General features: G+C 57.6%; 1 protein-coding gene across 6 annotated transcripts in view; it reads right to left on the bottom strand.

Annotated features, from left to right (window-relative positions):
* Positions 1-831: 831 nt before the first annotated feature.
* KIFC3 (kinesin family member C3) overlaps positions 832-12,491 on the bottom strand; it is a 22,650-nt gene continuing 10,990 nt past the window's right edge. For 3 of the 6 annotated variants that reach the window (XM_057376384.1, XM_057376389.1, XM_057376390.1), the window contains 17 exons: positions 10,220-10,416; positions 8,050-8,115; positions 7,485-7,628; positions 7,156-7,395; positions 6,771-6,944; positions 6,498-6,645; positions 6,281-6,411; positions 6,080-6,191; positions 5,771-5,952; positions 5,588-5,692; positions 5,246-5,376; positions 4,545-4,668; positions 3,964-4,093; positions 3,627-3,856; positions 2,864-2,998; positions 2,424-2,532; positions 832-1,953 (listed from right to left, as the gene is read on the bottom strand). In XM_057376384.1, coding sequence (XP_057232367.1) covers positions 1,928-1,953; positions 2,424-2,532; positions 2,864-2,998; positions 3,627-3,856; positions 3,964-4,093; positions 4,545-4,668; positions 5,246-5,376; positions 5,588-5,692; positions 5,771-5,952; positions 6,080-6,191; positions 6,281-6,411; positions 6,498-6,645; positions 6,771-6,944; positions 7,156-7,395; positions 7,485-7,628; positions 8,050-8,115; positions 10,220-10,416 — 2,384 coding nt within the window. In that variant the 3' untranslated portion in view covers positions 832-1,927. Of the gene's footprint in view, positions 1,954-2,148; positions 2,178-2,423; positions 2,533-2,863; positions 2,999-3,626; positions 3,857-3,963; positions 4,094-4,544; positions 4,669-5,245; positions 5,377-5,587; positions 5,693-5,770; positions 5,953-6,079; positions 6,192-6,280; positions 6,412-6,497; positions 6,646-6,770; positions 6,945-7,155; positions 7,396-7,484; positions 7,629-8,049; positions 8,116-9,386; positions 10,125-10,219; positions 10,417-12,491 lie in introns of those variants that run through there. The other 3 variants (XM_057376385.1, XM_057376391.1, XM_057376386.1) reach the window with 3 other exon arrangements.

Raw genomic sequence — 12,491 nt, 5'->3', positions numbered from 1 at the left:
CCCTTCCTGCTGGGAGGCTGTGGTGAGCGACAGGAGAGCCAGCACTTGTCAGGTGGCTTGTGGAAATCCCGGGGGTGGTTTCACTCTGCTGGATCGTTCCCAGCCCAAGGAGCAGCGTCATCATTTGGGGCTCATCCTTTTACCTGGTTGCACACAGGAGATCTCCCTCCCCCAGTTCTCCAGAGGATCCTGGTGGAGTGGCAGTGCTGCCTACCTGCCTCCTTTGAGCTCCTGAGCCAGCGAGGGCATTTGGAAGGAGGTGCATTGGGGCCATCAGGAAAGCTAAAGCCAGTCCTCACATTGCTGATGCTTCATCCAAACACAGTCAAGTTCTGGGAACAAAGGGGAATGCYTGCCCTGCTCCGTGGCTCTGGAGGAGGTGGCTCCAGAGGTGCTTGTGCAACAAGAGGCCCTGGCTCTGAGCCACTGCAGGACTGGCAGGGAGTGCTGCCAGCTTCAAGCACCAGGAGACACAGGCTGTGTGTGCTGCTCTGCARCTGCTTCCTGCCTCATCTGGTGGTAATCACATGCCTGGACCCCCATGAGGTGTGAAAAGGCTCTGCCAGGCACCAACCAAGGTGGAGCAGAAGAGGTAGAGCAGGATGTGGGCGCATTGGGACTTACTTTGGATTTAACCACTCGCTCTCCCGCTAATTGCAGGAGCCTGATTATGGCAAAATGGGGTGGGGACTRTGCTGCCAGGCTGGCCAGGGGGCAGCTGCAAGGAGAAGGATATGAAGGGCTTTTCCAGCCCTACAGGAGATGCTGGGAGGAGGGAAGAAGGACCCACCCCACCTCAAGCAGGGTTCAAGAACAGCAGCTGASAAGGACTGGCTTTAACAGTTTATTTAAAATAAGTTTTGTTACAAAAAATGATATTTTTTAATTATTAAAATACATAGAAACATCTAATCTTACAAAAGGCTAAATTTATTCTTCCCTTYTTTTTGTTTTTAAATAGAATACGCCATGGAAGCGCAAGAGGAGAGGGCTGTGGTGGAAAGAGCCATCAGTGCATCCAGCAGGGATTTGCAGCAGGAGGAAACGTACCCACAGGTGGGTGTTTAGAGGTCCAAGGGCAGTGCCATCCCCTCCCATGCCCCTGCCAACCACCATCCCCATAATAAGCCAAGAGGCTTTTGGGCTGGAGGTTTGGGGTCTTTTTGYTTGTTTTCTACTAGTTTTCCATTCCAAGACCATGTAAACAGGTATAAATATTTCAAACACTTTCATTTCGACCACACTGTGATCTCTCTTGACAAGACAACTGGTAAATAACTTTACAATAGCTTCATTCGAGACTGCTCAACCCCCTGGTGCCGTGTCCCACAGGCAGCCAGCGTGGCACCACGAGGAAGGGCAGCTCGGCTCATGCACAGCACCGGGGGCCTTCATGCAACAACAGGGCTCGAGAAACTGATAGGGAAATGAGCTGCTGGGATTTTTTGTGGCTTAACGTGGAGGAAGCACTGCTCTGAGACACTGGGCAACTGCCCCGATGCAGYCTTGCAGGAGCTGTGGCCAGGCTGGCCCTGTGGGGGTAGCAGAGGTATGGCATTGGGCTGGCCTGGCTCTGAGCACCCTTTCCAGCCAGATTTCATTGTAAAAGCTAAGCTGGAGAGATGGAGGGAGCACCCAGCAACTCCCTGCTCTGGCTAGAAACATCTGTCCCRTAAAAATTAACTCATAGAGCTGAGCATCTGAGGGGGCAGATCTCTGCCCAGCACCACTGTCCCCCACCTAGAGAGTGGGGGCTGGCTGCTGGGAGATCYTGATCCCATGCTGCTCACGGTGAGAGGTGCAATCACCCTCGGGTCCTGGTGGCCAAAGGAACAGCACCAAAGCCTTCATGTCTTCCAGCAGCCATCTCCGTGTCACCGTGAGGGGCTGGGTCCTGCAGCGGGTTTGATGCCGTGGCTGGCACTTGTCACAGGGGCACTGGCCTCAGCTTCCCTGAGGGAAGACATGCATGGGTTATAGCAGGCAGGGGCACAGCCACCAGTGCCCCAGCCCCGTCTGGTGGCATTGTAGCAGGAGCTGGTACCACAAGCACCCCCAGGAGCATCCCTGCATAGCCCRGCAGCCCTGCCCTGCCTGGGAAGCGGGGCGAAGCAGAGCCCTCCACCAGCGCCAGCCGTAGGCACTCACCTGGCAGCCACAGCTGCCCCTAAGTCAGGCTGAAATCAAAGGGGAGAGAGGTTCAGCCTGGTAGCATTGCTCTCCCCTTGCCCCGTGAGCCGCCAGCAGTGGTTTTGCACCCAGAACTTCTTGGGGAAGTTCTAACTGTGACCAATTAGCCATTAACTAATGAGCTGACTATAAATCTGCTCACTCTCCTGCACAATGTTTGCCACAGGCTGGTGGCTGGAGCCTCTGGGGATCGAGGGACCCTGTCTGGGCTCCCAAGGTGTCCCACCACCCACCTGAGGTGTGGAGCTTCCTGCGGATGGAGGCAGAGCGACTGGAAAGCTGCCCCGGGCTGGGGGATGCATGGCCCCGGCCAGGCGGTGCTGTGGAACCCGGCGAGTCACCCTGGGAGGAGAGGGGACACAGCCCCAGGGTCAGCCCATGCCAGGCCCCCAGGGAAGGAATGGGGATGGGCTCACAGGCAGATCGTGCACGCCTGGATAGTGGTGTCCAAATGTTCTCGGGGGATACCATGGGGCTGCTGCAAAACGGGGCTTRGAACAGCCAAGGTGGAAGCATTGGCTGGATATTGCAATCTGGGGACAACCTGCATCCCAGCAGGTGATGGTCTCCAGTGAAGGTGGCTCCAGGGGAACAYCCAACTCTGAGGGACCATGTCTGGGGGGATCCCTGGGGTGAGGGTAAAGAGGAAGGGCACCAGCAATATCTTGGGTACCTCCAGATGCTCATGGCTGGGCCAGGAGCCCAGCTCAGCCTTGCGGGAGACAGGACCCAGCTCCACGGARCGAACCCTCTCAGCAAACTTCAGGGAGCACAGAGTCTCGCTGGTGTTCTTCTCAGCAGGGGAGACCTGTGTTSAGGGAGGAGCAGGCACAAAGTCACCCTGTCAGCTGCCTGTGCACCCCAGGGGCTCCCCCCCTARGAAACCTGCTGCTGCTGGCTGATGAGATGCTATTATTAACCTGCCGCTCCCAGGCTAGCCCCGTCCATCCACGCCTGGGCCAGTGTCTGAGCCAGCTGGATTCCCTGTCACCAACTGCCCCACAGCGAGGAACAGTCGGAAATAGCTGTGGCAGCTGCAGGGGCTCGGTGTGGGTGCCAGCAGCTGGGACTGGGGGSTCACAGGGCAGGGGTGGAGGAGCTGCCAGAGCTTAAAATCCTCCCAGCAATTGAGGGGATAGGGAGATGACAATATACGAGGAGATTGTGCCAGGGATTGCATCCATGTGCAGGCAGGGAAGACAGGATCGTGGACTTCTGAGTTAATTCCCCATCCCTTGGCTTCATCTGATGTGCAGAGACGGGGACAGAGCTGCCTCTGGCACCCTGATTGCAGATTGGATCATGTCCCCATGGGCAAGCCCCGTCCCTTGATTCCATCCCAGCTCCTGCCTCCAGCACTGGGACAAGGGAGCAAACATTCCAAAAAACACATTGCCTGGCTGCAGGGATACCGACAGGCTCGGGGTGTCCCCCACCTGCACCATCATGAGGGTCTTGCTGTCGCCGCTGAGCGAGTCCTGTAGCAGGTAGGTCAGCTTGGAGTTGCGGAAGGGCACGTGGCCCTGGCGGGAGCGCAGGGCGTAAATGACATCGCCCAGCGCCGACAGGGACTTGTTGATGTGCTGCGCCTCGCGGAGCCGGCTGCCCTCGGCGCCCGACCGCCCGACCCGCTCCGAGCCCGCCAGGTCCACCAGGTTCAGCTTCCCTGAGGACACACAGCCAAACCCCATTGCTGCCATCAGCACCCACCCCACACACCCCGAGATGCTGCAGCTCAGGCGCCCCACTGAGGGCTTTGCCCTGGACACCCACCTGTGGTGCGCAGCCCTGTGCTGCGGTCGAGGCCGCGGACGGTGACGATGAGGAGGGCGTGGGAGCGAGAGCTGTGCTCGTTCAGGTTGGTGCACTCTGTCACCCGTTTGACATGGCCGAACTCGAAGACCTGGGGGAGTTCAGGGAGTTGGGGGAGTGAGGTCAGCCTGCCCCAGTCCCACCACACACCCCCTGTGATCCAGGGATGCCCAGGGATGTAACCTGAGGAWCAGCCCCTCCCCAGGGTGCCTGGTCCATCAGGGTGATGAATGCTGTCAGGTCTCAGCCTGGGTGATGCACCAAAGGCAGGGGGTGACAGGCAGGCCACTGYGGTGACAGCCGCATCCCACTAATCCCTCAGGAACTGTCTGGGCCCCACGTTTTTATTTTTAACCCGCTGTGGCTCACCCCATAGGACAGTGACTGTCACATCACTCTCAGGGACCTATTTTGGTGTCTGTTGCTCCCCGTGGCTTCAGAAATGCTCCCAAATCCAGGAGTCACACACCAAAAACCCCTCCCCAGCACACTGCACCCCTGCTGCCACCCTCGTGTGCCCACTGCCCCCGCTTTCCCCACACCTTGTTGATGTCCTCCACGCTCTGCACCCTGAACTCGGTGAGCCCGGGCACGTAGAGCTGCCCGCTGCCATCGGGGCACAGCTTGATCTCCAGCTTCTCCTGTGGCTCCTTCCCCAGCAAATCCCTGGGCAAAGGGACACCCATTATCATTCCCATCCCAGAGGGGTGCTGGCATCCATTCCRTGGCTCAGGGCTGTGTGCCAGCACTGCCAGAGCAGCCGTCTCTTCCTGGGAAAGCTGCACASCCTATTTATAGACCTCAACTCTCTTGGCTCCTATGTGCCTTCTCTCACCCAACTCAGACCATGCTGCCATCCCTGTTCCCAGTTATTCTCATGGATGTGCTCCCAAGCTCCTCCCCTCTTGTGGCTGGACAGCAGAAGAAAATATTTCTCAGCTCCCAGTTACAAATTCCTAAATATAGCATCTATGGGCAAGGGCGGGGGGGGAAAGGGGGGATGCCCCGGCTGCTGCACCAGGGCCAGGGAGTGGGAGTGATGGCACAGCTGGGAGCCTGTGTAAGCAATGGAGCTCATGGGAAGGGCAGTGAGCACCAAAATAAATCAAAAATAAATCCTTGCATGGCCAAATGCAGTGCCCAGGGCCCTGGGACAAGCTKTGAGGCCTAGGCAGGGGTAGAGGGATGTGGGGGAGAGCAGCATGGGGTGATGTCCAAAAAAGCTTCTTCCCCCTCCCTGTACCTGAGAGCCTCATTGTAGATCTCAGCAGCGCTGACAGTGATGGCGTAGTCCCAGTCGGCCGCTTTGCCCCGCACCTCGGAGAAGAGGAGCTGCAGGGCCCTCTGGTTGATCCCTGGGTTTGCTGCTGTCCCCTGATGGATTGGGGTAAGAAACGGGGAAAAAACATCCTCTTGCATTTTTTTTTTTTTCTGAGCAGAAGCAAAGCCCAGGGGGTTGTGGAGCAGCAGTGACCATCACTGGTGCACACCAGGTCTGAGCTAGCCACCAGCCTGAGTGCCAAGACTGGGCACTACAGGGTGGGAAGCTGAGGAAGAACATGGAAGCAAAGCCRAGCAAACTCACCTCCATCGTGTAGGTTTTTCCTGCCCCTGTCTGTCCATAGGCAAAGATGCAGACATTGTAGCCATCAATGCAGGAGGTAACCAGGGCTTGAACCTCCTGAAACACCTGGGGGAGACAGGGGAGAGTGAGGAGAAGGTGGCTGTGTCCCCCCCTCACACTGGCACTGCGTATGACAGCACCCACCTCCTCCTGGGATGCTTGTGGGGGGAAGACCTTATCCAGCTCGAAGGACACCTGCTTCCCCTTGTGCAGGAGATGCAGGACAGCGTCATCGTCAGCATCAAAGGTCACAGCATTGGCTGCCTCAGGGCCCTCACCGTCCTCTTTGGTGATGGGGCGGACTCGCCCAAAAACACGGATGTTTCCTTGRGGGGAGAAGCAGGGAGCCAGCCATCAAACACTGGCTGGGCTGAAGCATCCTGCAGCCAACCCAACCATCTTATGGGGATGCTCCCTGTCCCTCCTGTCCCCTCTCAGGGACACCCCACACACCTTTCAGCCGCACCAGCTCGTTGTGACACTTCTTGCGGAGCTGCAGCTCCCGCCGGTACTTGCGCAGCAGCTCCCGGTTGGTGCTGTGCACCTCCTCAATGGCCTGGCTGATCTGGGGACAGTGGAGACCAGCGGCTCAGTGACACCCCAGCACCCCACTGTGCACAGAAAGGTGCTGGGTGGTGGTCCCAGGGGGCTCACCTCGGCCCTGGCGCTGCGCAGGGTCTCCTGGAGAAGCAGGGGGAAGTCGCGGACCTGACGCTTGAGGCTGTTGTAGTCGTGGGTGAGGGTGCGCAGTGCCGGCTGCAGCGTCAGCAGGTTGGTCCTGACACCTGCGGGCACAAGGCAGGGTGAGGGGCAGGTGATGGCATCCCAACACCGGTCAGGCAACCCTGTGAGTCCCCTGCACCCTCCTCACCTGCCAGGTTCTCGTGCACCGCCTTCATCTCCACCTGGGCGCGGGAAAATGCCTCTTCGATGGCGTGGTTCTTCTCCTCCTCCATCGCCTGCATCTCCTCCAGCATCTGCCCATGGGCTCGCTCCAGCTCGGCCTCGTACATCATGATCTGGGAGAGGAGCAAGTGGGGGATGACAGTCAGTGCCCACCTGCTGCCAGCCCGTGTCACCTGGTGAGCACCAGGCAGGCAGAGAACACTGAGTGAGTTCTGATCTACACCTGCTGCACTCAGACCTGAGCTCGGAGCTGAGCCTCTGTCTTCTGGGAATTCTGCAGCTGCTGCTCCATCTCCTTCAGCACCTGCTTCTGCATCCCCACCTGCTCCTGCAGGTACTGGTTTCGGGACTGGGTCTCGCACAGGGCTTGTTTTGCCTTGGCTGACTCCACCTCCACCGTCTTGATGATGTACTGCAGGGAAAAGCACCCACAGATGGGGTGTACTGGGGAAACAGCAGCTGAGGGCCCTGGGATGGAGCTGTTGCTGGCCCAGGGGGAGATAATTTAGGAAATCATGGTGCTGTGCTGCTGTGCTCAGGGCAGAGACACGTGGCACTTGTAGGGTACCCACCATGAGGCACCCAGCCCAATCAGGAAAAACRGAGAGCCCTGTGGTGCTCACCTTTATCGGCTGGGGCTGGGACTTGAGGCTGGCGATGGTCTCCTGGCTGTCCCGCAGCCGCCGGCTGAGCCGCTCCTCCTCCTCRGCTCTCTCAGCCAGCGAGTCCTTGAGCCGCAGCTCCACCTCAGCCARGCGGTTCGTCTTCTGCTGCACCTCCAGGTCCAGCTCCACCAGCTTGGCCCGCGTCTCCTCTGCCTCCCGCTGCAGCTGCGACAGCTGCTCCTGCAGCCCGGCGTTCTCCTGGCAAAGGACGGGACAGGACAGCAAGGCCATGTCACCCACAGGTGCCWGTCACCCTGCTGCCACCACCGCCACCACCGGTGACCCACCTGCAGGTGGGGGCAGTCCCGGCACGGCGCCTGCTGCTGCCGCCGCAGCTCCCGCAGCTCCCCCTCGCACGCCTTCATCTCCTGCCGCAGGCGCTCGTTCTCAGCCGCCAGCAGATCCCGGTGCTTCTCCGCATCCGTGCCGCCCTGCACCGGGAGAGGGACATGGAATTACCAAACACCCCAGGGAACCACGGCCTGCTGCCGTCATGGATCCCCCATCCCACTGCATGGAGGAGCCCTCAGTACTGCTCCCCGGTAGTGACTGCCTGCCCCACTGGGAATCACCCAGCCTTGACAAGCCTTGACGAGCCTCCTGCTGCCCGCAGGGAGCCCCAACCCACACAGGGACTTTCAGTTCCCACCACAGGGTCACTGCTGTGATATTGCATTGGACAGAAAACCCCACGCTTTTGTCCCTCAATGTCTCTTGACTCTCACTGATGTGACCCTGGGGAGCTTTAATCCATCTCTGTCCATCCCGCCGTCCCTCTTCCTCCTCAGTGACCCAGAGCTCCAGCATCCCTCGGGGCAAGGCTGGCTCAGTCCCATCCCAAGGGCAGCTCACCAGCTCCGAGCGCAGCCGGTTGATCTCCTGTGCCTGCTCCAGGAGCTTTGCCTTCAGAGTTTCCACCTGTTGATACAGACTGGGTTAACTGGGAGGCACCTGAGCAGCGTTCCGAGGAGAYCCTGCGGTGCCGCCCCGGCCAACAACGTCCAGTCTGGCTCACAYTTTCGTTATGCTTTAATTTTCCACCTGGCTCTGAGCGCCTGATTCACACGAGCTGATTAAAACGAGAGTTAATGAGAGCTTTGCTTTGACCTTGTTCAACCATGGGTATAATTTGTCCATGCTGAGCATTAGCAGAAACCATTATTAAAAAAAAAGGCATCATCTTTGGAGAAGGCAAAAAACAAACCTATCCGTAACTGTATTTGAAGAGCCAGAAGTGCCCTGTCCTGCCCTCACAACSAGCTGTGCTCTACCTTCTCTATTTTTCTTTCTAGGAAAGTGATCTTGGTACAAAGAGGGAGAAAGAGCTCTTCAAGAAGGCCACATGTCCGAGTCCCACGGGAGGATGCTCCCCATCAGTCCCTATCCCATGGGTCCAGGCTGCCCTCCCTGCAAAACCAGGTGGATTTCAGAAATCCTCAATCTTTTTTTGTGCAGAGACTAGTGAGGCTCTTCCAAAATTGGAATAAATAGCAGCAGTCTCATGGGCTGTGTTTTAGTGGGGTTTGCCCATCTGCTCTGTCCCTTGCTTGACCACCATGTTTGATCACCATTCCCCAGATCCTAGCCCAGTCCTCGATTTCCCTGCTCCAGAAAGCCACCAAACCTCTCCCTGGGACGCGCCTGGATATTGCTCCATCCCAACAACCAGCAAGCAACCGGCCCTCCGTGGACCATAATTTAGGAACTGCTGATTAATAACCAATGCAGATGTGTTGACATGGGGCTGTAATTAATGTGGAAAGTTATGAAGCCACGCCCTTGCAGAGATGGCAGCAGGGAGGGCAGCCCCTCCGTGTGCTCTGTGTTTGGCAGGGCACAGCCAGGAGCTGGAGCACAGCTGGAGCTGCTCATCTACAGGAGAAGGGAAGGTGACTGTTCCCAGCCAGGATTGGGGTCCCCTCCCTCTGCAGCAGATCTCCCCCACTATGGCTGGGGGCCGAGCGAGTGCCGAGTGCTTGAGAGGAAAAACCCCATTTCCATATCCACTGAGAGAGACTATTGAAGTATTTTTATAAGTATTTTTAAGAGAGGGGAGGTACTGAGAAGAAAAGAGTCCTAGCTTGTTCCGGGAAAGCCGCCAGCCCAATCAGTCRGCGCACACGCCGGAGCCTGCCCACCATTCCCTGCTCTGTGGCRCCCAAAAACGCCAGTGTTCCTCCATCCCCTACCTGCTCGGGCATCTCCAGCTGCATCCTGCTCTCTGGATGTGACAGGGACTCCTTGGCAGCGGGATCTGGCTCGAGCCGTGGCCCGGCCATCCCAAAGTTTTGGAAGTTTGGGCCAGCACTTCCCTCCGGCCGGCGCTGGCTGCGCTCACTGCCGAACTGGCCAGCGCAGGGCCGGATCCTGCTGTGCTCAYGCTTGTGTCATGCAGAGCATGCCAACCAAATGCAGGACAATTACCTCCTCCTTTTTGACACCCGTGGAACAAGCAGAACCTGACTGCAACAGCTTCCACAACAGCCACATGCAAATCCCTTTACGAGCAGCCAAAATTTCCATGTCCCTGGGACGACCCAAGTGCTCGTGCTGAGGATGTGCCTGCATCAGTGCAGGAGATGGTTTGGGGGGGCGTGTCACGGTGGCCAAAACCTTTCCCTTCGTCAGACAACTCTGTGCCTTCAGATTCACTTTTTCCCTGCTGAAAGTYACTAAAATTAAAGTGCTGGGTTGGTCTAATGAGCTGATCCTTTGCTGAGCAGATGCATGACTGGTGCAGCAGGGCTGCATCCTGATGCTCAAAGCCCTCTTGGCCATGTCTGTGGAGTCACACACCCTTGTCAGCACTATTGTGGTGTCACTCCAGGGACTGCAAGCATCCCAAGGGAGGCACAGTCAGGGCTCAGGAACCCCAGTGAAGAAGATACTCCATGATGGAGATCCTAAAGTCCTTCCACACGCCACTAAGTGCATGCCTCAGTGCTCCCTCAGTGCATGCCTCAGTCAAGCCACAGCCTGAGACCCTGATGGACCCCCTTGTGTCCCCCTGTCCCCAGCATACCTGGCCTTGCAGCTGGAGTGAGAGGGAGAGCTCATTGTTCTCCTGGGCAGTGAGCTTCTCCTGCAGCCTCAGCAGCTCTTCCTGCAGCCGCAGCTTCTCCTTCTGCAGATGTGCCATGGAGGCCATCACCTCCTGGATCACCGGGAAGGGCCGGGATGCCGGCAGGCTGGCGCGTTTCCCAGCGCAGAGCCTCCCTCCTGCAGAGTGAGCAAAGGTGGAGCTGCTCAGGGTCCGGCCACCTCGCTGGGGAGCAGAGTGCCAGCCACRGTGAGTGCCCAGGGGCTGAGCTGGAGATGGGAACACAGGAACCTGGCCTTGCACGAGTCCCACAGAGCGCAGTGATGTGTYAGAGGCACATCCCGAGTGCCAAGGCGCTGAGCAGAGCGGGCCTGGCTAACGGTGGGGTCAGCTGGGTGGGAGCCAAAGGGATCTGCGAAGCCAGCAGAGCATCCCAGGCTGCAGCACGGAGCACTGCCCACACCACCACGCCACCACAGCCCCATCACACACCGAGATGCTGCTGCCTCGCTCAGATAACAACTGCCCTGAGCCCGGCGCTGATTCACCCCGGCAGCCTTTCTTCTGAATGAGCAGGTGCCGGTGGAAAAGCGTTGTGTGATCATGTCATTAAAGTCTGCGTCATTACACACAAACATAATGGAAGCAAAATTAAAATTATACAGGTACCCTGAATGGCCATATTGCCTAATCCTTGTGTGTTCGGCTTTCTAACCTTCCTAGTAYTATTTTAAACATCGCTTTCTGCATGTTAATAGAGCCACCAGTGCTGACAGAAGCCAACCTGGCCGTACATCAGAGCCTACCAAATGACCTGGTAGTTCCCAAGAAGCAATGAGCTGGCGTGACTCATTGCCAATGTGGGGATGAGGCGCTGCAGTGGCAGAACTGACGGCCAGGATCCCGGCTGCCCGGCGCCCTTCCCTGCCTGCTGTGGATTTCATCTGCTGCCACCAGAAACCTGAGGTTTCACAGGCAGGAGCTGGGAATCACCACGTGCCGCCTGCTTCATGGGAAATGTCCTGGATGCAAAAAGAGAGACTTTTTTGTCTGTGAATCRGACTTTCTGCCTTTAAATGGAGTTAAGGAGGCAGCAGAACACGCAAAAAGATGAAATGCTGGGACCAAACCACAGCTCTGCTGACTGCATGCAATGGAACTTATCCAGCAGGAGCTGCAGAAGCAATCAACAGGTTTTGTCRTCCTGCCATGGGCTGGATACCCCAAATGAGCACTGTCAGGAGCCAGCTTTTCTTTCTTTCCATGCTGAAAGCTCAGCCCAGCTCAGACAGAGGACWGGTCTTCTCTTTAAAATCAATGCACAGAAAACCCACCCCAAAATCTCCGAAGTTGATAGGAACACCAGCTTTCACCCCTTGGGGAGCGTGCAGGGACAAGACAAAATTACAGGAAGCACCAGGCTCCTGTGGACACGCYGCATGTCTGCACACATCATTCACACTGATCCTGGGCTGGGACCCAAGGCAGAGCCAGGTCCRGAGCTGCAACACTCAGCTGCAGGTCAAACTGCCAGGCAGGAAAATCCCCCATGATCACGCCTTCCTCCACGCTCCAGCACCTCCTTCCTGCCACAGCATCCATGGGAGAGGAGATGCCAGCCCTGTGTTACATCTCCCCCTGGCTGGTGGTGATGCGGGGTCTGAGTGGGGCAGGCAGGGCACGCTGACCCTCCTGCTTTCCAAAATGCTCTGAAACCCCTTTGAAAGACACCTGTTCCTTGGCTCTGCCCTATTACCACTGCCATGCAGACCCCCTTTCTCCAGCATCCCTGTCCTTTCCAGCCACCACCCTGCATTGGGAGCTGCTCTGGGATGCAGCTGGTGACCACGCAAGGAGCAGCTCCCAAGATGTGCCCTGACAAGCTCACACAATTCAATCCTGACCGAGAAAGACAGGAAACCACGGGATTTCCCCACCCTGGCACAGCCATGCATGCTGCAAGCATTTCCACACACGTTACATTTTCCTTAGGAAGGAGGAAACAGCAGTGGGTTCACCAGAGCTCACCTGCTCTGTTCACCCAGCTCAATAATTCATCAGTCCCTGCCACCAGCCAGCAGCTGGCTGGTGTTGGATTTCTGCTGTGACCTGCTTCCCACAGTGAGCACAGCCACACATCAATGTGCACCCCAAAGGGGAGAGGTTTCCTCGGTACCCCTGGCAGGTATCAAGCCCTCACCCCATCCCATCCCATCCCATCCCATCCCATCCCATCCCATCCCATCCCATCCCA

The sequence above is a fragment of the Malurus melanocephalus genome, unplaced genomic scaffold (assembly GCF_030028575.1).
Source record: "Malurus melanocephalus ecotype Western Australia unplaced genomic scaffold, MMel_1.1 scaffold_278, whole genome shotgun sequence".
Classification (NCBI taxonomy): domain Eukaryota; kingdom Metazoa; phylum Chordata; class Aves; order Passeriformes; family Maluridae; genus Malurus; species Malurus melanocephalus.
This window is presented reverse-complemented; position numbering and strand designations above follow the sequence as displayed.